Source organism: Cyprinus carpio, chromosome B20 (genome assembly GCF_018340385.1).
Source record: "Cyprinus carpio isolate SPL01 chromosome B20, ASM1834038v1, whole genome shotgun sequence".
Lineage (NCBI taxonomy): Eukaryota > Metazoa > Chordata > Actinopteri > Cypriniformes > Cyprinidae > Cyprinus > Cyprinus carpio.
In genome coordinates, this window is record NC_056616.1 from 14,018,161 (window position 1) to 14,043,437 (window position 25,277).

Below are 25,277 nucleotides of genomic sequence, written 5' to 3' on the forward strand. Positions count from 1 at the left end.
TTTATACTTTTGTTGAAATACAGATAGGCCTAGTTGTTGTTTTTGTTGCAGACTACACAGAATTTCTTATTCGAAAATGACAATGGGAGGTTGTTTCAGACGTTCATCCATCCGTTGTGCAGCTGCTCACTGACTGCCAGTTTGCTAAATTACCAGGTAGTCAGTCTATGAATCACTTATTTTTCAGACACGGACATGGAATCAATCACCTGAATCAATCATTTCGGCATTGAATCAGTTGGTTAACTAGAACTAATCATCCGGGGCATGATGATGCAGTGATTATGACATGACGGGTGTGGTTACATTGGATCCAGGTGTGCTGCTCTGCATTGTGTAGGTGTGTGTGTGTGTGTCCCCACCTTTTTCTGTAATGTCTTGGTCTCCTCCCAGATGTTTCTAGATCTCAGTTTGTGTACTCTATTGGATAAACACATTTCAGTTCTAGAACATTGCCACTTCTTCAGTGAAGAAGGTTTTGTTACTATAGTAGCAGAAAACATTTGTGTTTGTTCTGGCCTCTTGTTGTAGTCAGCTGTTTAAGGACAAATGTTCTTTTATTTGACAGGTCTGTCCACTTTTATAGTCTAATACAATTTTTATGCAATAATAATACAGAAAGAAGTTCATAAACTTGTTTTTCTCATTAATATTCCATATTTTCTGTTGGCATGTCTTGCGCACAAACATGCGCACACACACACAATGCAGGACATGCTCTGTAAACACAGATTCCTCTAATTGTCAAATATTTAAACTCAACAACTTCCTGTCGTCTTGAAGCTTTTTCCTGTGATAGCAGCTGGTTAAAAACAGTAGAAACTCCACTCACGCTCAGAGCCAAAACAAAGATGCTTAACCTGACTGCAAGACACACACTATTACCATAAAATCACTCTTGTGTTATTCTTCATCGCATATTTAACATACAACTTGTACATTTTTTGCTTGTATCAATCTTCAGCAGTGATTTTAAACAATGTTTAGAGAAGCAGATATTAAATACTCAGAAGATACTCCAGTAGGACAGTGCGAGGAGATGAAAGACTAAAAAAAAAGCGAAGAATACACTGACCTTATTAAGTTTAGGGAGACTAACTAACACCAGCCCGTGTCTTATGCAGTGATGTTAAAAGTCTGGATAGAAGCTGATTGGTGGTCTAATTAAACCATAATCTGCACTGACCTGTATCTTACCATTATTTTGTAAAGGGCACATTGGTAAACACAACTTTATGAGGTATTTTTCACTGTTTTATAGGGGCACAAATGCCACTGACAAATGTCACCACTTCAAAGCTAATGAGCACATGTCTGACCTCATGTCACGATTGTGTTTTAATGGTACAACAAATTGTAGTGTTTAATGCAGTGTGAACATCATCAGCTCTGGGTTTTAAATTATGGTGTGGAGGAGAGAAAAAAAGACAGCTTCCTGTCATGCCTGCATATGATTCAAAAACAATGCAACAGGCTTCAGAGGAAGATAAGAAAAAAAAATATGGGCACTGTTATGCGGATGCTTTTTATGACTTGTATGTATGAAGTGGATTCTGAAGAAAAGAACAAAGGCATTATAATAGAATAGGCAATATAGACTTTAATAATAAACAAACATTTAGTCAAAGATGAGCTTATAAAATCACTCTTCCACAAGTCAGCATACAACTTGTTTTTATATGCTTAATTTAAGTATTGCACGATTTATTCATGCATTCTGGTATTAGTATCTGTAATTTTAGAAAGCCCTCCCTGCTACTATTTTACTTGTTTTAGTTTATTTAATTTTAATCAAGGTTTATTAAATTACATTTTAAAAAATAACCTCTGTGTATAGACAGTTTCTGTAGCAGTGATGTCTGAACAGTTCTCTGATTCAAAACAGACGACTTTGACGATTGTGTGCGTGTGTTTTATGCAAGGTCAAGTGCTTCTCTGGGGTTCCCATAAAACAGTAGGAGCTAGATTTGTGTAAGTGCATTTTATAGACCTGTAGCTAAATTAGACAGGAATGTGTGTAAGTGCAGGAATATGAGAGTGTGTTTTGTGTCTGCTGAGGGGTCTGCTTAATCTCCACTAGTAACAAACCTTGTAATTTGCCAGAAAATTGAATGGGTTACTTCATGTAACCTTTGACAGAAGGCTGTGATTATTTAAGCAGTGCTGGGTGCTATCAGCATATGGACGCAGAGCCGTATGCACCTCTCTCCCATTAATATCTCTAAATCACTCAAACTATGACAGAACTGACCCTGAGTACAGCAGACTCAGCAGAGGAAGGGCTGTAGACTTGTGGTTGAAGCCGTGGTCATGTGGGCGATGTGAGTTTGAGTCACAATTGATCCCATTCCTTCCCTTCCATTCCAAAAAATGCCTAAATGTCTTGTGTAGACCTGCCATCATTTATTTATATTTTTGGAGAACCTACTTTGAAACTGTACAGTAGATTTCCAAGTCAAACTAACCTTTTGAAAAAGTAGTTAGCTACACTGTACAAAAAAAAAAAAAAGAAGTAGAAAAAAGGCAAAACTACTTTGAAGCTTAATAAGGTGTGCAATGTGTTTATTTTTAAATGCACAATTATCAGATGATATAATTTAATCAGATTTTGCGCTTATGCACTGATGGTTTTTAATTGAGTGAATAATTTGAGTGTTGCCATTATACCTGAACAGAGAACTTTAAGCTGCATACTACAAAAAGAATTGAATGCCTAAAAAACTGCTAAATAATTAAATTAAATAACTAATGAATTCAATATAAATAATATTCAAGAAATGCACTGCACAGATTATTGAATCTGTATCTGTATACTAGTGTCTGAGATTTCTCTAATGAATGATTTTAATCAGGAAGGTTCCGTAGCATTTTCTGTTTGCAGACTCAGTGCCTTTTAAGGCAATCTGATTATGTCAGCACCGGCTGACCTTCCTTCATCAACCCAGGTTTACTGGTCAGGAATTCCAGAAATGCAAAAGGAAAAAATAAGTGGAGAAACCTGCAAGAGCTATTTTTAGAAAATGGCTGCCTGCGATTGAACATGATGATATTCCTTGAATGCTGGAAACTATTAAGTAGGATATTAAGAGTCGGAGCGGTATTTCTGGAGGGGCTCGTAACGCCAGACCTTTACCGGCAATTATCCAGCAGCTTTCACTCAGGGGGGAGGAGTAGAAGAGAAAAGCAAAAGGATGGAGAAAAAGACAGATTAGACTTGCACTTCTTGTTCTTTCTGATGTTAAAAGGTCAGAGAATAAGGAATGTGACATTATTGTGGAATTGTAAAAAGGGATTTAAAGAAAGGGAAGGAGAGAGAGCAAGAAGGTAGTGAAGTGAGAGTCTAACCGCTGGTGCTTCAGACTCATAACAGAGCCAAAAAAGGAATGAAAGCAAAGCAGCACAGGCGGTTGAGTCCAAGAGCCTTTCACCAGCTGCCAAAGTATTCCTGTAAAAGTGCTCTTTTGATGGATACTTGAACATATGGACAGGGAAAAAAGAGAAAAAGGGAAAAGGCAAGGTTTTAGGTGGTCAGTTATGCCTTTAATGTGGTCCAAATCACCATGTGTGCCGCCAAAACAAAGTTACATAATTTAATCTCTTCTTTTCTTCAATGAATCCTTTTATTTGATAAACTTGCACTCTAGGTTTTAGGTTAAGGCTTGGCCAAGTATTACCAAAAACAAACTGAATACTCCCTTTCTCTTTTTCTTGACCCAAACTCTGAGGATTTATCAGTTGGCTGGAGGGAGGGCTTCCACCTCCATTACAAAAAAATGGAGAGAAGGAGGGAAAACACAGTGACTCATTAGTCAACATCTGGAAATAATTAGATTAAATGGGTTTTTGGAGTGTGGCTGGTTTACAACTCTGATCCGCTTGTGAAACACACACATCGAAATTATGCATTTAATTCAAGTTTTGGGTTTCTTTACGGAGCGACTAGCAGAAAAAAAGTTGAATGCGCCTATAGGAGACCAATGATAAAATTTCAATGAAAAGCATCTGGACTTAGTTATCAGTTCGTTTAAGGTTATCCGTTTGTTGAGGCTCACAGAAAGTGTCTAGAAGTTGCCAAAAAAAGGCAGCGGGAGAGTGGGGCTGAGTCTGTAGAAGAAGAGATACAAATTGTGTTTCGAACAAAACATGTCTTCCAGGGACACAAGAATTCAGATGATGGAAAACTATGACTGTAGGCAGCAAATATCTCATGTTTAGCAGAAAAAAGGACAACGTGGACGTCAGTGTTGCTGTGTATGAACCATGAGGCTAAACATTGGACAGATAACACTCAATAATCAGCCCACACCCATATTCACACGACACATCACTGAGATCTCCATCTCGTCCCTTTCCATGCTGTTTACAGGCTGTTGACAGTGTAGTTTAAACTTTACCCAAGATAGCATATCACTCGCTTTTCAAGTGGGCTGTAGTTTCCTTCCCAGAAACTCAGCACAAATACACATAGACATGCATAACCGCACAAACAACTAGGCATGAAATCTTCTGCCCGTATGCAGCTGTACAGACACATTTGTATGTGCATTCATGTCCTTTATAGTAACACACACTACAATCTTAAAAATAAAGGTGCTTTAAAAGGTTTATCACAGCGATGCCATAGAAGAACCATTTTTGGTTCCGCAAAGAACCATTCAGTCAATGGTTCTTTAAAGAACCATATCTTTCTTACCTTTTTATAATCTGAAGAACCTTTTTTCGCCACAAAGAACCTTTTTTGAGACAGAAAGGTTCTTCAGATGTTAAAGGTTCTTTATGGAACCATTTAGACAAAAAGGTTCTTCTATGGCATCGTGAAGCACCTTTATTTTTAAGAGTGTACTCCACTGCAGGCTCTGGAGTTAATTTCCTCCTATGTGATGGGCCATCTATTCTGTGAGAATGATACACTGACCCTGAGAGGACATCACTCGCTGAACTCTGTGTGTGGATTTCCGTCTCTAATAAATCAATAAAGATGGAAATATATAAAGGACTATGTCATCAGAATAGTCTTTAGAATACAACGTGTTATTTTCTTTCCTTTTTTTGTCTTTTTTGTGGTGTTTTTGTTATATTTAATTGCATGGTAAAACATGAAATAGTTTTGTCCAATTAAAAGTAATTTGGTTTGCATTTGTTTTTAAGTTTCTTTCTTTTTTTGTATATTTAACTACATTTTTAAACATGAATTAAATTAAATGTACTTTTTGAATGGACAAGACTGTTTATAAAATAGATAATTTATTCCTGCATTTTTGTCCAATTTATTTTACAATAATTTTATTTAAATATAATATATTTTAGCGTAAATGTAAGCAATAAGGTATGAGAGCCTTAAATGCAGTGAAGTGTCTGCAAACCTATTCAACTTGGCTAGTAACTGTTTTTGATATTATAGCTTTTTTGGGGGGGCCAGCCGCTCCAGGTTGGTCATTCAGCTCACGCAACCTGGTAGACCATGTTGGACCAGAAACAATCCAGCTACCAAACCATTTTAAGATGGTTAAGCTGGTTTTTGGAACATGGTCATTAGTTGGTTGACCAGCCATACCAGCTGCTAAAAATCAGCTATCATGTTTGAAAAGCTATGCTTTCATAAAAAAGGTTACTACAAAATAAAAAAATATAAAGGACAAAAATGTCCATAAAACCCACATTTTATTAAGCGCGTTCAGATTTATCATATGGTGAGAATTTTTTTTTTTTTTTTTGTCATGGGTTTTGGCAGGATTGCTGTATTGAGTAATCAGGACCGGAACTATCAGTTTTATAATTGTGTACACCGTTATATTTAGCCTGGTTTAGTCATGCTCTGCAAACGTTATCTGAAGATGTTGATATTCGTTCAGTTAATGTTTGTCAGGTTGTGCAATTATAGTAATAAGGTGTATAGTTAGTGATGCTAAACACTCCTATTTGTTTAATTTTCTTCCTTGCAGAAACGCGGCACAACTGAAGCAACTTCAAGATCAGATCCTTCTTGAGCAGCAACAGCAGCTTCCCCCTCCTCAGGAAGTCCCGCCTCCGCCTCCGTCTCCGCCTCTCCCACCTCCTCCTTCCTTCCAGGAGCTGGAGAGTAGCACCATGCAGACAAGCACCTTCAACTATGCCCGGCCCAAGCAGTTCATCGCTGCTCAGAGTCCCACAACAAGCGGGGGACCGATGGGATACAGCACACAGTCCTCTACCTCCTCGAGCTCCAGTCCGCTGTCCCCCACAACGCCCCACAAACCCTTCAGCCGCGTCTCCCTTCCGCTCTTCCAGCAGCAGCCATCACTGTCCAAAGGAAGCAGCGTGGAGTCTCCCAGCTCGCCTTCTTTCCCACCGCCCCCTCCGCCCTTTCTCAGCTCCAGCACTCTATCCTCTCCTGCTGGCTTGCCACAAGACTTCCCTCCTCCACCTCCACCGCCTCCTCCACCTGTCACGTCAAGCCCCACTCGCTCAGACACCTCCTCGCCCTTCACGTCCACTCCACAGTCCCCAGCCGGGTTTCTGGTGTCGGTGCTTCCAGCCACACCACCTCCACCACCAGTGAATGCATTGGGGCTGCCCAAGGGTAACGGCACAGTGTGAGTATCCAAAATCATCAGTTTGAAATGCATTCCAAATGCCTCTTGAAGGTGTACAGTCATCTGCTTAAACAACACACAGAAACAAATGGTACTACCTAAAAATCTCAGATGGTCAGGCAGTGATTAATCTTTTATGAATCAATCAAATATTTGAATCCGTGATGCCATGAGCCTAGTAGCTAATTGAGTAGCGCCTTGGACCCAGAAAGTGTATTCCTTGTGTCGCGACTTATATTATATAAAGACAGATCGCTTCAACATGAGCTACAGTAGGACACTATCATGGGCATATAAAGTGAACACATGGGCTGATAGTAATTTAGAGTGCAGCTCCTGCTTTGCAGCTGCATGGAAGACATGTACTGTATGCATTCTTACATGGCATGTTTATGGAGAGACTAGGATCAATGAGAGCTGAGGAACCTTCAGGGTAAGGACTGTGTATTATAAAGATTTCCTCTCATTCTCAAGCCTACAGAAATGTAAAGCACATAGGTTTAGTTGAGAATGAGTGTTTTTAAATGGATAACAAATAATCGAATAAACAATAAACAAATAATCTGCTCACTCTCTTGTTTGAAACCTGTATGACATTCTTTATTCTGTTGTACACAAAAGGAGATTTTTTTTTTTTAACAGAATATCCAAAATGCTAGGAGACGACCAGTGACCATTAAGCTCCAAAAAGATCCAAAAACATTGATTCTTGTATGCATCACAATGCACTAGATGAATATGGTAGAAACGATTTTGAGATTTTAAAGACTTGTATGTTCCCCTCAAAGTTAATGAATGGTTTCTTTCTACTTTTATTTATTTATTGTCATTTTGGAGCTTGACAGACCAGTATTGTTATTGTACTTAAAAATATGAAAATAAAAAAATCACTAATTGAAATAAAGCTGAACTAAAAAAGTTACCTTTTGTAATTCTACAATTTGTAGTTTAAGCACTAAAATGACTAAAACTGAAATAAAATCAAAAGCACATAATACAACAAAATTACTAAAATTAAATGTAAAGTATAACATACATAATATTATATTTATAAATTATATTAAAATAACACAGGGACAGACAACCTCTAGTCGCTGTACACTTTCATTAATGAACAGTGTTTCACATAAGTATGTTATTCAAGATGTGGTGGGTAAACAATGACAAAATGTTTAAGCTGTTTATTTGAAAGGTATTTAATCTGTTACATCTCACAATAATGGCCCTCTCTCCTTCATATAAACATACAAGTGATCCAAATACAAGCTGAGCAAGAGGTTTTCCAGAGACTGGATTTGATGTTGCTCATGATTTATGATTAGGTTCTTCAGTGAAGATGGTCTTTCTGTTGAACTTGAGTTTAAAACACTCATCCAGAGTTTTTGTCTTCAAAGCTGCTGCTCCTATCATCCACCTCCTCATCTCCGTTTTCTTCATTATCTTCCACTAGTTCATTCCTCTCTCTGTCTCTTCCTGGCATTCGAGAGCCAGAGGGGGAAAGATAAGAGACCGCTGTGGAATTTTAAAACACACAAACAGATAACAAAATTTATTCTTGCTTTCCAGTGTATATGCAAAAAATATGTCCCACAATCTTCTCGTCAGTGCCAACTTTCGTATTGCAGTGTATTATAAAAGCTGCGGTTCTGTTCATTTGTGTATGTGTGTTAATTCTAGCTTCTATCTGGAAAGGTTTTATGGACAGGGAAATATAATTAAAATATATGTTAAGTCAACAGCTACAGGTTATGTACTTAGAGAAATGCTTAATCTGCTATCTGTTGATTTAAAGTCTTTTTTCCTCCATTATTTTCTGATTGTGTTTTAACAGGGCTTTGCCACGTAAGAGTACACCCCGCACGCCACGCACCATCTCTGATTCAGATATCCAGGGCACCAAAGATGCTGTCATACAAGACCTGGAGAGAAAACTACGCTTCAAAGAGGAGAGGCTCAGCAATGGACAGCAGGTATGTGTGTGAGAGGTCTTCTGTTTGCATTACTAAATAATTATAGTACAACATTAATAGTATTACCATACTAGCCTTACAAGTGTTACAGTCTTGAATATAATGTAGTCTAACCAATAACACATGCAGTCATGTTTGAGTATATTTGGTCATTAATTTTCTTTTAAAGGCATAGTTCTCACCCTCATGTTGTTCTAAAATGCATGGAGTGAAAACAAAAGAAAAAGAAAACTTTTCTGTGCAATACAATGGAAATAAATCGGAGCCAATGTTATTTTAGAACTCTATATATGTACTGTTACAGTATGTATTAATATTTTGAATGAGCTATTATTTGTATATTTTAAGTTAACTTTTAGTTTTTCATTTCTAGTTTAATTTAATATTTAAAAAGGTTTTTAGTTATCAAAATTATTTAATGATTTAATACTTTTAGTTAACAGTAACAAAATTCATGGGAATGGATGCTTTCCACCTTCTAAAATGGGGGGTGGCTAGTGCTGTCAAATCGATTAATCGCAATTAATCACAACCAAAATAAAAGTTTGTGTTTACATAATATATATTTGTGTTTCTTAAATATATATATGTATGTGTCTAGATACATATAAATATACACAGTACACATACATATATTTATACAAACTTTTATTTTGGATGCGATTAATTGCGATTAATCGACTTGACAGTACTAAAACAAACATAAAAGTAGTCCATCCAACTCAAGCCATAAGATGAGGGAATAGACACACAAGAACCAGTGACACTTGATGTTGAATCTAATGTTAAATATCATACTAAGTTCAAATATATAAAATATATATAATTTTTTTTTTTTCAGTATTCACTGTAACGTTTTATTTTTACAAAATACAGCTCATAAATGGAGAAAATTACCTTCCACCCCCAGCTCCTCCAACTGAAATGGTCATTCACTATAGGAGTCGTAAAAATCAACCCACAATGCATAGCAAAACCCACCACGTGTTCAGCACAACTAATAGCTTTGAATTCACTTGTACAGGCCACCAAATAATCGCAATGCTTTCGCGTTTGTGAGTTTGTGTTTTCTCACACACTAACCCAGGCTCTGACAGATTAATCCTGCTTGCTTTCAGAGGTTAACCTATGAGGAGAAGATGGCTCGCAGACTGCTGGGTGCTGACAATGCTGCCACAGTGTTTAACACACAGCAGGTGGAGGAGGAGCCAGTCACACAGGTATAAACACAACACACAAACCCACTTACACAACGCCCCCATTGTGTCACAGTAAACAAATCAATTGTTTGTAATTGGCTGGTTTTTTAAACATGGGTTATAAACAAAATGCATCCGTTACAAATCGGTCCACACACTTTTTCCACTGACTACCAGTGTACGGCAAAGCTGTTGATGTAGTTTGTGGTTTGCCTGCGCGCTTGTAAATGCATCTTAATTTGGCTAATAGCAGCGAGCTCCCGCATGTGCTTGCACATATGCATCGGGTACATTGTAAAGTGATGTCATTTTGGCAAGGAGAGCGTGTCAGCGAAGCGTTTTGGAGGTGTGGGAGCAGGTAAGTTCATAAAAGCAGGATTAGCAGCCCAACACAAACACACATTGACAGTAATGTGTGTGATTGTGCACTTTTGTGCAATAGGTGTGTAATCTACGCAGGATGTGACATCATCCTCAACCCCCCTGCCTGTTTTCTGATCTCTCTACAGGAAGGCAGCTCAGCTGACTCAGAGTCTGTCCCTCAAAAGGTTATTCATACTCTTCCCATCTATTACAAACATCAAGCAGCGGCCTGTCTGTCCTCCTTGTATTTCGCTCTGTTCTCAGTCTGCCTCACTGTTGTATTTCCCTTTTCTTTACCTCATGAGACCACCCCCAGTTGTTTAATTCTCTCACCCCCTCTGTGTGTGGTCACCCTCGTGTTCTGGCCAGTCACTACTGTTTGTGATTGTGTGTTTACTCTATCCACTGTGTTTTCTTCTGTGTCTCTGTTTATGGGATATTTGTGTTTTGATTAAGTCCTTGATGGCAATTGATTACTATTGTACTCTCTGGGTAAATCATCAGATACAGAGATTTCTACTGCAGTCTTACTGATCAAATAAGCAGTGTATTCAGTGTTTGTATTAAACCAAAACACTAATAACAATCATGTTAAATGTTTCTTTTGCACCAAATTCTAAAAGATCATGTGACACAGAAGTCAGGAGTAATGGCTGCCTTAAAGTCAGCTTTGCCATCACAGGAATAAATTACATTTTAAAATATATTCAGAGAAAATATTTTTATTTTGAATTTGAATAATATTTCACAATATTGCTGTTTTACTTTATTTTTAATCATATAAATCCAGCCTGTGAATAGAGGAAAAAATAACTGCAAAAAGAGATTGTATTTACTGTATAAAAAAGAAGAGAAAAGAAAATCTTACTGACTTTAAACATATGTTAGATATATGATCTCAGCTATTTGTTATACTGTATAATGAAATATGTTATTCACATCATCCTTCATGTATTTTAGCCGTTGTAACAAACTGCTGTTGAAGTTGAAGGGGTTTATTTTGTGATAATGATTGACTGCAAATTGCCCCATTTATTACACAGATACTTTCCAAAAAGTTAAATGGACATGAAATAGAATGCGATTTGAATTTATTTTATGTAAGAAGAAAAAGAAAAACAATTTTTGTATTTTATAAAAATAATACAGTAATTTCCCTTGGACAGCAGTCGATTATGCAGTTTAGCGATCATTATACCAAAACATTTGGCCACCGTAATGGCCAAACAACATCATATGAACATTATAAATGTGAAAGAACTGTGCTGGGTGCCTAACATCATGTGTCTTGTTATTGCTAACTGATCAGAAACCGCATGTGTCTGCATCACACATTTCCTGCCCTCGAGTGGAGACACTAAAATGCACATGCTTCTCTTCCTCTGAACTGTGGGAAATGGATATGCTGTTAATGGTGTGCCATAAATTGAAAGTGTGCTTAGCGCTCCATACATATCTTTGGGCAAATAGCGGTTGTCTGTGTGTTTGCATAGGATATGTGCATGTGTGTGTGTTTTTGGGAGGATGTGGCTGGACGTGCGAGAGAACAAGATGAAGAGGGTGCGTTCGTTGTCTACATATGTAGTCATGATGGTGTGTGTGTTTTTCTTGCTGCAGCTGTGTCTTAAACCTGCAATTATTGTTGTGATGTGTCATCAGCACACACTTTTCTCCAGATGTTCCTTCTGCCTGCAGAGTGAAATAAAAAGAAACAGAAGACTAGAAACAGACCAGATGAAAGAGCAATAAGAGTTGGATACAGGACTGAATAGATTATAGGATGCAGTGATGAGAGGATGTGTGCTTGAATGAATAAAATGAGTGATTGAATGAGTTAGTAAGTTGAGGAGAAGGTCATAAGTTAAAGTCTTTGTGTTTGTTTGTGTGACAGGAGTATAAAGTGTCCAGCTTCGAGCAGCGGTTGATCAGCGAGATCGAGTTCCGGCTGGAGCGCTCGCCTGTGGAGGAATCTGACGATGACGTTCAGCATGATGAAGACACTCCCGGAGAGGTCGCACCGTTCTTCGATCAGAAGCTCAAGCATTACAAGGTCTTCGAAGGAATGCCTGTGACCTTCAGCTGCAAGGTCATCGGAGACCCAAAGCCAAAGGTGAGAGGTCATCACCCATGCAGTTTAGCTCTCTTGGCATGTTTACATTCTTGTTGCTTGTAATCCTTGTCAGTGACAAAATTTTACCCAGAAATGAAAATCTAGTTACCCTCAGTTACCCTCACCTATCCAAGATGTTGATGCGTTTGTTTGTTCATTAGAACAGGTTTGGAGAAATTTACATTTAGATTACTTGGTCACCAATGGATCCTCTGCAGTGAATGGGTGCCGTCAGATTGAGAGTCCAAACAGCTAATAAAAATATCACAATAATCCACACAACTCTAATCAATCAATTAACATCTCATGAAGCCGGAAGCTGTGTGTTTGTAATAAGTTCATCAAGATTTTTTTTTTAAGTGAAAACCATTGCATCCAGCCCAAACTCTATCTATAATATTGCTGTCTCCAAAGAAAAAGTTGTCTTTTCTGAATCAGGAGAAAAATATGCACAGGTCATGCACCATTTACAAGTGAAAACAGTCCAAAATGGTTCTAAATAAGAATGTTGATGTATCTGGATTTGAGAGGGCAACAGGGGATGAGCTTTTTCACTGGAGGATGCTGTTATCAGCTGTATCAGCTGTTAGTTAGTTTTTTTTTAGAATATATTATTTTTAATATAGTCTATAGTTTTATACTGCATATTGTTGGAGATACAGTAGTGGTTCCCTTGTTGTTTTAAGGGATCGTTAGAGAGGTGACTGGAATGATGGGATTGGTGGTTTATCATCTGTGGGCTGGTTTCATCAGAAGCTCTGCTCTGCTTCACTTCTAAAATTCCAGCCATATATGGCTGTCTCGCTTTCATTGTGTCTCTCTCTAACTACCATGAGACCACAGTAATGACTGTGTGATGACAGCAGACTTAACAACAGAAGTGATGAGGAAGAGAAAAAAAAGAAACAATGGTGCAAGCTTTGGAGTGTTGCATAACCATGTATATATCTGTGTGTGTTTGAAGTGTACTGGTTTAAGGACGGAAAGCAGATCTCAAAGCGCAGTGAACACTACCGTATCAGTCGTGATCCAGACGGCACATGTTCCCTGCACACAGCGGCTGCCTCGCTAGATGATGATGGGAACTACACCGTTATGGCAGGCAACCCAGCGGTAAAATTAGATTTTTTGTGTGTGGTTTTTTTTTTTTATCAAATTGTTTTATTACAGATGGTAACAATGGATTCAAACTGATCAAATCTCTGTATTTTTACACATGCAACACAAAATTCCCTAGTAGAACATGCATGTCTCAAAATATTGGAGACGAGCCATACTGCCAAATTGCAGAAGTGATAATTTTGTGTTCACATGTTAGCTAAAAAAAATATATAATACCTTTTATCAGAGTTTTATCTCATTTGATTGTTTTTTTTTCTCACATTAACGTACACGTACACATTCACACTCACAATTTCTCAAGTGGCTAGTCAGCATGACCAGTGTTTTGATGGAGACGGATAAACATTGGTAGTCAGGGGGAAGGGTCAGAAGTTCATAAACATTCAGACACATTCCAGCTTAAATTGACCACAATCCAACCCAGACAATTTATGTGTCATGCATGTCACTTTTCTTTCATCTCATTATCGCTAAGCATATACTATCAGTTTCTTAACTCAAATGTTTCTCTCTATGTCTTCTGTCTTTCTGTTTTAGGGGAGAGTGAGCTGTACTGGAAGGATGATGGTCCAGGCTGTGAACCAAAGGGGGAGAAGTCAGCGCTCCACACCTGGACACATCCGCAGGTATATAAGTACTGTTTCTAAACAGTAGGTCCAGGATCAGGTTTGCTCTGTGGGACTAGCACTAATAGAGGGTGTGTCCCATGTGAAAAACACCTGTATATTTTGGACAATGATGCAAGGACCATGTTAAGATGTCTTTTGTGCAGAATAGAATATGTGAATCTTTTTGAATGGGTGGGGTTTCCTCTGGATTAGATATAATATATCTGGCCATTCAGGTCTTTGAGGTTTTTATATGTTTGATTGACAGCATCAATAGTTTCTGAAGTCAAAGCTGTGTGCCAACCTGTCATTAGTCGTAAAACCTAGATATAATTTTCAACACAAAGTAAGCTCTTCATTAAAAAAATATTTAAGAAAATATTTTTTTTTTTAATACATTACAGGCACATTTCTTTTCTATGATTTTTAAAATGTCACCTGCTGTACTGTTAGATAATACCTTTTACCTTAAAATAGTGATTTTTATCCTATCCTATCTTTACCCGCTTGACTATTTTAAAATGGTACAAAATATCATTATTTTGACAATCTGTTTAATTGATATTAAATTTATTGAAGCAAAATCCTTTATTTACCAAAAACATTAATATGCCAACCCTGTTGCCAAATCTGAAAGTTTTTTTTATTCTTTTGATTATTCACAGAGAAAACGTGAACAGGATTGACTTTTTTTGTTTTGTTTTGTTTTTCTTCCCCAGACCACGCTCAAGGTCCAGAGACAGCGGTGATGAGAATGAGAATATTCAGGAACGTCACTTCCGCCCTCATTTTCTGCAGGCCCCCGGTGACCTTATTGTGCAGGAGGGTAAACTCTGCCGCATGGACTGCAAGGTGACCGCACAAGCACTGCCTTACTTTAACACTAGAAATGTGTGACCATGCTGACTGTACATCTCACTGTACATAACGCTTATTACATGGTTACTTAAAGGCATAGTTTACCCAAAACTGAAAATCCTGTAATCATTAACTTTCTGTTGCTGAAACCAAAATAACATAATTTGAAGAATGTGGGTAAGCAAACAGTTGCTGGTCCACATTTACTTCCACAGTATTTAATTATCTGTATTATGGAAATCACTGGGGACCAACAGCTCTTTGATTACCAATATTCTTGAAAAAAGAATTTCATACAAAATTTTCACACAAAGAACTTGAGGGTTAGTTTCTTTTTTAGACGAAATGTCCCTTAAACATGTAAATAAACGCATGGGCATTTCAGAGGCTAGAGGAAACATCCTTTGTGTGATATATGGGGAAACTTTTCTCCCTCTGCATTGTGAAGAAAAAGAATCTTGAAGTTGGTGTTTCATCACTTCTAAAATGATGAATGGACTTGAGTGAAAAGCTGGAATTATCCTCCGTTTTCTCTCTCTTTCTCATATTGAGTTTTCTTCCTTCTGTCAGATATGTTTCCATTGGCTTACCGCTGTCTCTGAAGACTGTCCTTTCTTTCCTCTGTTCCTCCCTCTGTCTCTTCCACTGTTTTGTTTGACCCATATTTCTTTGTTTCCCTTCATTTGCCTCCTTTCTCATAACACCCACACCACCCTTTCATATTTTTGTAAAGGAACTTTTCATAAATTTGTCTGTCTGTCTGTCCATTCATCTATCTGTCTGTCTGAATAACTATAACTATACATATAATATTTAGCCACTCAGTTTGACAATCAACAATCAAGGCTTTTTCAGTGATCATTGGGAAAACAAACTTCAATTTTAAATTATTTCAGTCCTTGTTTGTGGAAAATGCCTTTTGGTTTCTCTCAGTCTAGCACTTTTCTTGTAACTTCAATGTTTTTAATTATAATTTTTTTACCCTCAGTTCTGATTTATTCTACCTGCTACCTTTTTATCTGCCCTTTCTCTCTCTCTCTCTTAGGTGGTTGTCTAACTGTAGTTTTACATTCTGTCCCATGTCTGGCTGTGATCTGTGTTTATCAGAATAAAGGCTCGCTGTGACATAGAGGGATTCGCACGCTATAAAAAGACCCTGATTAGTAATGCACTCATGCACAGCACCCTTAATGTCAATGGTATTTATAGAACCGATTTATTTCCTCTGGCTTTGAGGCTTTCCAAACTTTCCAGGCCACAAATGTCCCTAGATGCAGTTCAGGAGGTCTAAAATCAAAGGGCCTTTTTTCAGTTCGAGTTCTCTGCTTTTTCACTTAAACAGTCTGTTCTTTCAATTCGAGTCATGAACGCACTCAAGTTGGCTGTAATGAGATGTGTGATGGACATTGTAAGCATCATGCAGGGAATATGCACACCCATGGGAACGGCACTTGAGCAGCGTGTTCATAAACGTCATGAACGTTCTCAGGAACATCACAACAAATGCAGATGGACAAACAAGCATCTCAGTCCCTCTCAACCCCATGCGTAAATTCATAAACAGATATAAACACACAGACACATTGATTGGTGGTCTGTTTACTGACACACCTTCGGGTGGAGCAGGTGTTTCTCAGGAATGTGAGAGTTGTTGAAAAAAGAGCTGAGGCATTGTGCACAGACTGATTTCCCATGAGAACCGCACGCATACAGCCACCAGATACCACAAATCAGACATAAACACTAGTATTAGGGTTGAAAATACTTTAAAAGAGGCAATTGCACCATAATTTACATTTTATAGAAGAGTGAGAAAGAACCCATTTTGCTGAAAACAATTGATTGACTTTGTCTTTTTAACATAGGTAAGTGGCCTGCCAACTCCTGACCTCATCTGGCAGCTGAATGGCCAGACCATCCGTCCAGACTCCTCCCACAAGATGCTGGTGAGGGAGAACGGGGTTCACTCATTGGTCATCGAGCCTGTCACTAGCAGAGATGCAGGAGTTTACACGTGCATCGCCAGCAACAGAGCTGGACAGAACTCATTCAACCTAGAGCTCATTGTTGCAGGTACACAATCATTATCATCTCCACAACCATAGAGTGCAACGTGTAATGGAAGACACTGTACTAAGATGTATTGTAAATTATAATAAAATGTTAATAAAAATAATGAGATACATGCCATTCTGTTGAAAAAAATAAAATAAAATGTACATTAGCGAAGAAAAGGTTGGGGTTGATAAGATTTTTTTTTAAGTCTATTATCTTTACCTAGGCTGCATTTATTTGATCAAAAATACAGTAACAAATCAGTCATATTGTGAAATATTATTACAATTTAAAATAACCTTTTTTAATGTCATTTATTCATCTGGAAAAGTTGAATTTCCTTCAGAAATAACTCTGATATGCTGATTTGCTGCTTAAGAATCACTGCTTCAATCATCAATGCTGTAAAAGTTTTGCTGCTTTATGTATTTATTTAGTTATTTAGCAAAAAGTAAAAATAAAATAAGCATTTATTTGAAATATAAATTTATTTCAACAATTTTTTAAATGTGTCCTTATTGAATACAAGTATTTCTTTCTTTAAAAAAACAACAACTTATATATCTGTATAAAATGCAGGTAAAAAATTATCATGTGTATCCTTTTAACATGTAAAAATATATTTGTATAGGAAATATTTTAAAAATAATATTTTACATTTTACATCTGTTTACATAAATACGTAGTAGTTTAGATTTTTTACTTCTTCTTTTTTTTATCTTGTTAATTTTCTTTCTTTTTTCTTTAGCCAAAGAGATGCATAAAGCTCCATGTTTCATTGAGAAACTCCAGAACACAAGTGTGGCTGAGGGTCACCCAGTGCGTCTAGAGTGCCGTGTGTCTGGAGTCCCGTTCCCACAGATCTTCTGGAAGAAAGAGAACGAGTCCTTCACTCATAACACAGACAGGATAAGGTACTATAGCAGACCTTGGGCAAATCAAAGCCCTCCTACAGCCATTCCGAACTACAGTTTAGCCAAAGCACTACTTTTATTTTATAGTATATTGTATTTTATCGCGTTAAACACTATTTACTTCGTAGATGCATTTAAAAACTCACTATGCACTACTAGCCTGTATATGGCAGCTGTTAGAAGGCTGGTATTTAAAGTGCCTAAATGTGTGTATACTGAAAAAAAGGACCCTTGTAAAAGAAACATACACACACAGTCACCTCACCACAGGCGCTACCGTCTACGCCACCTCAGAGAGACGAGAGCAGTTACTCACAAGCTGTAAAGTCTCCAGTCATTGTTTGTGGACACGGTTTGCTCATAAGGATTCAAATCAAAGTAATATGGCTGTGCAGCCTAAATAAACAATCCTGGCATCTCATTAAAATCCTTTGTTGCTACTTACTCATTCTGATGTTCAATTGTATTTCCCAGCATGCACCAGGACAACTTTGGTTACCTCTGTATGATCATCCAGCCGGCTCTGAAGGAAGACGCAGGCTGGTACACAGTTTCAGCTAAGAACGAAGCTGGCATCATCTCCAGTACGGCACGTCTCGACGTACACGGTTAGTCAAACACACAGCGGAAACGGATCTTAGGAATGCGTGCAACAATGCTGAGTTATGATTGGTAAAAGACCAAAGTACACTAAACTCAGACTAAGCAGTTGAAGTGGTTTATCTGATCAATCTGCTTTCATAAATTGCTTCAGACTAAGAACAAAACAGTATTTAATCTGTCCAATAAAAGCACACTCCCTTCCTCCGCCCAATGTTGTTCCCATAGCAATCCCATCAGCCAGTGCTATGTGTTTGCCATCAACAACAGGGTTAACAATACGGATGCATTACCTAAGGTTAAAGCAACAATGGACTGGCAGCCTGTGTACTGGAGTCGTATTAAATCTCTGTCATAAAATGATTAAAACTCAACAACTAGAGTTTGCTCCACGCTAACATTTTTGGCTTTTGGTACAATATCAGCTTTGATGCCCCAATATTGATATTAAATTTATTTACCAATATAAAAACTCTGGCTGATACCAAAAAAATCAATGATTGTTTAATAAAAACTATATATTTTTTAAAAGATCCGTACTGTAGTTTTAAAATATATTAAAGATAAAACACTAAACGCTAAAATTATTAAGTTTTAATGCTATAAGTGAATTTAGGCATCATAGTATCCTGATGTTTAGTATGAAAAGAAATCATTCATTTTGAAATTTGTTGAAGATTACATATAACAGTGTTATTAAATGAACAGTTTTAAATATGACATTTAAATGAGCTGATAGCAAATGAAGATGCCAAAGGTAAACTAAATGTAAAAATACAAATGTAAGGTAACACTCTATTTTAAGGTGTCCTTGTTACAGTGTAATTTAATTATACATTTAAGTACAGAGTAATATAAATTAACTACATGTACTTACTAAATATTAAGGAGTGGAGTTTGACTTGGGGATAACTTGCATGTAACTATGCATAATTTATTGTTATTATAATGGAATTATCCGAATTCACCTTTTTTATTTACACACCCTTTTAAATATATATATAATATATATATATGTTATTTGACTTTTTCTTGTATATTGTGTAACCCTAAATGAACCATTCCAAGCTATACAGGAAAGTCTCCATGTTTTCATAATTGAGGAACTACAGTCATTATCAAGTCATCAATATTACATCCTGTGAATTCTTTAAAGTGAGAAACCATGTTTAACCTCACCCTTTCCTTCCCTCAGCCCAGTGGCAGCAGACTCACACCCCGAAGCCCAAGAAGGTGCGTCCATCAGCGAGCCGCTACGCCGCTCTGACAGAACGGGGTCTGGACGTGAAGGCAGCCTTCTTCCCAGACTCCAGTCCTCTTCTTCCCGGCACCCTAGTGGAGAGTGATGACCTGTAGAGACTAGCATGGAGGATCTGACCTTCGAACCCCAATCCCATGATCCAGCATACTCTATAATCCCCACCCATTTCCCAACAAAACCCTCTTGCTGGGGTCAGATGAAAAAGTGATCGATTGACTTTGAGTAGCGATGGAGGAAGCTGCTAAGCATTTCCTCAGAGATTTTGATTCTTGGTATTAAAACAACTTCTCCGCCTGAGGAGGACCATTTGCTTTACTTTTATTTCAGTATTTCAGTTTTCTGAGGGTAAGTGATGTGGGTGCTTAAGTGAGGTCATATCCTGCTTGTAAACAGACTTGATGGTTCGCTGGTGCACTTACACACACACACACACACACACACACACCAGCACGTGCTTTGAGGAAGGAGGTAGTTTACCGATGATCACCTTGTTTTTCATCTCTAGATTTCACAAGTGCCTAAGAAATATTTAATTTTAAAATAAAAATAATAAAAAAAAATCTATTCAAATAACTAGCATCTAGCTGTGCATGTTACTACGGTGCCAACATGTAACACTTTTTATGTATTTAGTTATAATGCCTTAGATTATATTTATGAAACGCTGGAGGAGATCTTCCTCTCCAGCACAGGAAATAGGACTTTTTTTGGGTGGTTGGGGGGGCTGGTTCTCTGGATGTAGGGAAACAGGGCTGTGTAAAGATGGACACCCCTAAAACTCCATGGACCTCATCGTCCCTGGAGCTTCAGGGTCCTTGAGATCCAGCATATTGATCAGACGCACACTGCCATACATAGACGCCGCGTCTGGATCTCGGCTCCAATCCAGAGATGTCGCACAAGGCCGGGCCTTAATGATCTTTTCCCACCCTGTCTTTTTTTAGGCGAGATTAAAAGTGGAGACTGATATGTCATTAACTTGAGTGATGAGATTTTTGTACGTTTTGGCTGACTGACAGGTTTGGACAGTTTGTTGTGTTTCCATGGAAGTGAGAGTAATGAGGAATGCCTCTGATGGAAGTACAGGAAACAGAATTGACGCAGGCATGTTTGTGGAGGATGGGCTGATTGTGGAAGAAGGCGAGATTTATACGAGTATTATTGATTTTAATGATGATGGTGCATGGAATGAGATGGTAATGCTTTGACAGGTAGGCTTCAGTTTTCAGGTTTGGAATTACAGAAACGTGCAAAAATGCAATACTGTTTTTATAAATTATATTTCATCGGCTTTTTAAGTAACTCAAACATATTCCTTCTTCGTAACGCATTCGTAATATTAGCTTTGATCAGTCGAGTATCAAATACTCAGTTCAAATAGTTTAGCCATCATCTCACACACCTTTGCAACGTATATACAAAACAATATAGCATAACAATATACACATGTAAGCCTGTGATTTGCATATGTTTTTTTTCTTGCACAGCTGTTGATCCTACAAATAGACAGATTTTAGGAGGTTCTTACTTTGCAATATTTTCTGTTTTCCATGCCAAGCTGTGCCTGTATACAGACTGTTCTCCTTATTCTCTTCTGGTTTATGAATAGTACAATAAATAAACGTCTCTGAAATTGAGTCTGGGTTGAGTCCAGTTGGTCTTGGCAAAAACATCTCTCAGAGCTGATCTTGGTAATCTGTATTTTTATGATTGTGAAAAGGCCAGGATTTAATACATTTGAACTTTAATGAATAATTTTTATATGAGTTAGGGGTTCTGTAAGTGTAATGCAGCACAGCTTATTTAAATGCTGAAATGACATCACAAAGTGAGTCATATCCTCCACATGTTGACCTGTGACCCGTGTCATCCCAAGTATGGAACATGAGCCATAACCCAAAAACTCCAGTGAACTAAAAATAACCTTAATCCAATCCAGCTCTTACATAATGATAAGTGTGACTCCACAGAGCGATGAGGAGGTGATTAACAATATCAAGATTTGACGCAGTTACCGTACATTATCAGCATAACAAAAATATGCAGTTGGCTCGCATGCTTTGCTGGCAGAAATCATCACAGTGCCAGCTGTAGTCTCCATCCACGAGCAGAAGCTGTCCTGTGATATAAGGAGACTCCAGGAGGAAAAGGACCGCGTGGGCCACCTCTGCAGGTTCCCCAAAACAGCCCAGTGGAATTCTTCTCACCGCGTCTTCCATCTCCAGCCCTGCTGTCATGTCCGTCCTAATGAATCCTGAGAGGGGCGAGTAAAAGAATTTTCAGTGTTACTGCGATGACTGCTAATATACAGATTAAAAGGCAAAAGAAGTAATAGAAGAAAAAGAGAGGACAAAACCTGGAGCCACCAAGTTCACTCGTATATTCCGGGTAGCAACTTCCTTCGCCAGTGAGCGTGTGAATCCTTCCAGTCCGGCTTTACTGGCACTGTACACACACTGACCAGAGTTACCCTTCACACCCACCACAGAGCCTGAGGAAACACGATTAAACCTACTGTATCATAATTGATACCCAAATTTCTAAGGCCTAAATTAACAACATGATCAACTTTGATGGAAAACCTGCTGAACACAATCTACTACAATCCTTCTGTCGTTTGATTGATAGTTGTTTCTTTTTTAGAAAGTAAAAGCCCTTTTAGAGTAATTCTAAAAATGTCCCTCTTCAGTGTCTTTTTGAAATCTTAGAATAATTTATTTTATTGTTATATTATATTGTTAGAAATATTTCAAGATAAACACATATTGAACTTAGATTATCCATACTTAAAAAAATAAAAAATAAAATTTAAATGCGAATATTAAATATGATGCTTTGAGGAATGTTTATTTGTCCATCTCTCATTCATCACTGTATTACACTCCATTATATGTTTTAATATTATATGTGACCCTGGACCCCAAAACCAGTCATAAGGGTGCATTTTTTGAAATTGAAATTTATACAGCATCTGAAAGCTGAATAAATATGATTTATGATGCATGGTTTGTGCAATAAATTAGACTACAAAGTCTGATTAAAAGTTACAACTTTTTGAAAATCTGGAATCTGAGGATGCAATAAATCTAAATTTATTATATTTATTATAAAATCGCTTTTAAAGTTGTCCAAATGAAGTTCTTAGCAATGCATATTACTAATCAAAAATTAAGTTTTGATATATTTATGGTAGGACATTTACAAAATATTTTCCATAGAACATGATCTTTACTTAATATCCGAATGATTTTTGGCATAAAAGAAAAATCTATCATTTTGACCCATACAATGTATTTCTGGCGATTGCTCCAAATATACCTGGATTTGAGGTCCAGGGTCACATATGTTGTATATTTACATTCTAAGCAATCAGAATTATATCTTATTTTTTGCCATATACAGTAATTATCAGCAAGTGCAACAAATGGCATATTTTGCTCAGTTTGGGCCTCTTAATAAAACTAAAAAGCTCCATATTATCCAGTATTACAATATACATATCATAATATGAGCAATAAAAGCTTTACATATCAGATATGTCAAACTCAACAAAAAACACACATGCAAACTTTTTTTTTTAATTTTGAAAGTGTAAGAGAACTACATTATGATGCAGACAAAGACAGAGAAACGATTTAAAATCTGAAGCTTCTGCGCCATCTAGTGGTGATAAATTGAACCTAAACTGCCCAGCTGCTGATGCAGAGAGACTTTTCAGCTTGAACTTCGTCACACCGAATTGAAGTAATATACATGAAGATCATAAGATAGTGGGACATACATAAATGAGACCCACCTATGTTGACAATAGCTCCTCCGTGACTGAGCATGCTCCGTAGAGCGCCTCTGCAGGTCAGCATTGAGCCCAGCAGGTTGGTGTGAAGAACAGAGAGCATGTCTTCAGATTTACTCCTCAGTAACAATGCATCCTTAAAGATAAACACACATTCAATATATATTAGAATGCAGCAGATTTTTTATTTATAATATTAAAATCTGCTGTTCTGGCCATGGTATCTGTCTGATATATTTATTCAGTATCACATTTTTACATCACTGCCTGACCTGTTGATGCCAGCTGCGTTTACCAGGTATCCCACAGTGCCACAGGTCTTACTGATGGTCTCAAATGCTCTCTGAACGTCTTCTTCTTTAGAGACATCACAGCTTAGACCCAAATGTTTTTCTGAAATTAAATATATACTCCAGAATTATAACATCTATTTGAACACAATTTAAGATTAAGACTTTTTAATTTGCATTCATTACCAAACCTGGAAACAAAATGTTTTTCTTTGTGCTGTTGGATAGATATATACTATATACCAAACTCCAGTTTAGGTAAAAAATAAAGGCGTTAAGTGTGTGACACCTGCATTGTCAAATCAATGTGTTAGATTTTTCATCAGCGAACCAATGCAAAGTAGTTCAGACTGATTCTCTGATTCACCTCCAGGCAGAGATGCAGCTGTAACCTGTGCAGTCTCCTTATTCCTAGACAACACAACAACCCTATGACCCCTCTGTGCTAACAGCTGAGAAACTGCTCGCCCAATGCCACGCGACCCCCCGAACACAACAGCCAGTCTAGACATCATGACCCTAAAAGAGAAAAAACAGCACAGAATGAACACTGCAGGCCCGCAATCAGATATTGAATGAGTAAAGGTGAAAGTACAACTGAACACAGTACCTGTCTCTTTAGAAAAAAGTAGTGCTGCTAATAAAGAAACAATGCATTTTTGATTGGCATTTAATCATTGCTGTGCCAAGAAATATTATAATTTATAGTACCTTGGAGTGCCATGTAAATATTTGTAAATATGTATATTAATATGATAACCATTGTGCACTTTACTGTATTATCATCTAATATTATTATCCAGAACTATCACTTATAAAAGGTCATAATGCAATAGTACTTTGTAACTACCGAGGTATTCTGAAAGGTAATTCTTAGATGTGTCACATTACTGTTGGCAATATCTGACATTAAAGTTATTAATACAGCAAACTGAAGAGCAGAAATTATGTAATGTTTACTCAAAAGTTACAATTGGCACTTACAATGAGCAACATCCCTTAGAGATCCTTAGACACCGCACAGTTATAGTTGGTCTAACAGCACAGGATTTTTAAACGACAAGATATCGAACTCATGGTAAATATCGGTAATATCATCTACCGTTCGTTGTTGTCGCTAAATGTGAACTTGAACGTGCCGCCATGTTGAGTGAACTGCGCGTGGTGCCCGATAGGTGGAGCCAAACGCATCGGTAAATTTATATGAACTCAAAGACCTCATTGAGAGAAATAATAGCAATATATCTCGAAAAGGAAAATCGAGGCAGCGGACTAACGCATTTTAATGTATTTATTTACTGAATGTATTGTTCAAGTACTAACGCATTTTGATGTATTTATTAGCCTGACTCTAACAACTACACATGCACATCACTTTATCCATTGGAACTAGAAAGCAGCAAATTAATTTTATAGCAAAGAAATCGGTTTTAGGGAAAAAACAAACAAACAAACAAACAAACAAATAAAAAACCTTTGAGATTGTTTTTTTACTTCTGAATAACAGAGGCTGTAATGATAAAATAGTACATTTACAAAATCTCAAAACATTGATAAATAAG

At 37.4% G+C, this 25,277-nt stretch overlaps 2 protein-coding genes across 7 annotated transcripts in view; one reads left to right on the forward strand and one right to left on the reverse strand.

Moving 5' to 3' along the window:
• Window positions 1-21,269, forward strand: part of LOC109082702 (palladin) — an 81,249-nt gene extending 59,980 nt beyond the window's left edge. The window contains 12 exon segments of the mRNA XM_042746864.1: window positions 5,943-6,572; window positions 8,404-8,542; window positions 9,661-9,762; window positions 10,251-10,289; window positions 11,996-12,214; window positions 13,178-13,327; window positions 13,874-13,962; window positions 14,664-14,796; window positions 16,668-16,875; window positions 17,606-17,771; window positions 18,246-18,379; window positions 19,567-21,269. Coding sequence (XP_042602798.1) covers window positions 5,943-6,572; window positions 8,404-8,542; window positions 9,661-9,762; window positions 10,251-10,289; window positions 11,996-12,214; window positions 13,178-13,327; window positions 13,874-13,962; window positions 14,664-14,796; window positions 16,668-16,875; window positions 17,606-17,771; window positions 18,246-18,379; window positions 19,567-19,727 — 2,170 coding nt within the window. The 3' untranslated portion in view covers window positions 19,728-21,269.
• LOC122141042 (carbonyl reductase family member 4-like) lies at window positions 20,783-24,921 on the reverse strand. Of its 6 annotated transcripts, none has more exons than XR_006157509.1 (7): window positions 24,700-24,889; window positions 24,326-24,349; window positions 24,083-24,234; window positions 23,698-23,818; window positions 23,429-23,561; window positions 21,989-22,123; window positions 21,719-21,886 (listed from the first exon to the last, which is right to left on the reverse strand). XR_006157509.1 is itself a non-coding variant. In XM_042746865.1 (6 exons), exons 1-6 carry the CDS (start codon window positions 24,904-24,906, stop codon window positions 21,657-21,659), a joined length of 873 nt encoding a protein of 290 aa, XP_042602799.1. In that variant the 5' UTR covers window positions 24,907-24,921; the 3' UTR covers window positions 20,783-21,656. The 6 variants fall into 6 exon arrangements, 1 of the variants encoding a protein (XP_042602799.1); XR_006157508.1 differs by having other exon boundaries at window positions 24,326-24,352; XR_006157511.1 differs by having other exon boundaries at window positions 24,326-24,352; window positions 24,818-24,832.
• Between the last annotated feature and the right edge of the window lie 356 nt (window positions 24,922-25,277).

Excerpts from the sequence above, each read along its gene's own strand:
- LOC122141042 (XM_042746865.1), bottom strand. The coding sequence starts at position 24,906 with ATGCGTTTGGCTCCACCTATCGGGCACCACGCGCAGTTCACTCAACAT. Across the intron at positions 22,124-23,428 it reads AGGAGCTATTGTCAACATAG|GCTCTGTGGTGGGTGTGAAG; the intron begins GTGGGTCTCATT and ends GTGTTTCCTCAG. Across the intron at positions 21,887-21,988 it reads AGTGAACTTGGTGGCTCCAG|GATTCATTAGGACGGACATG; the intron begins GTTTTGTCCTCT and ends CGCCCCTCTCAG.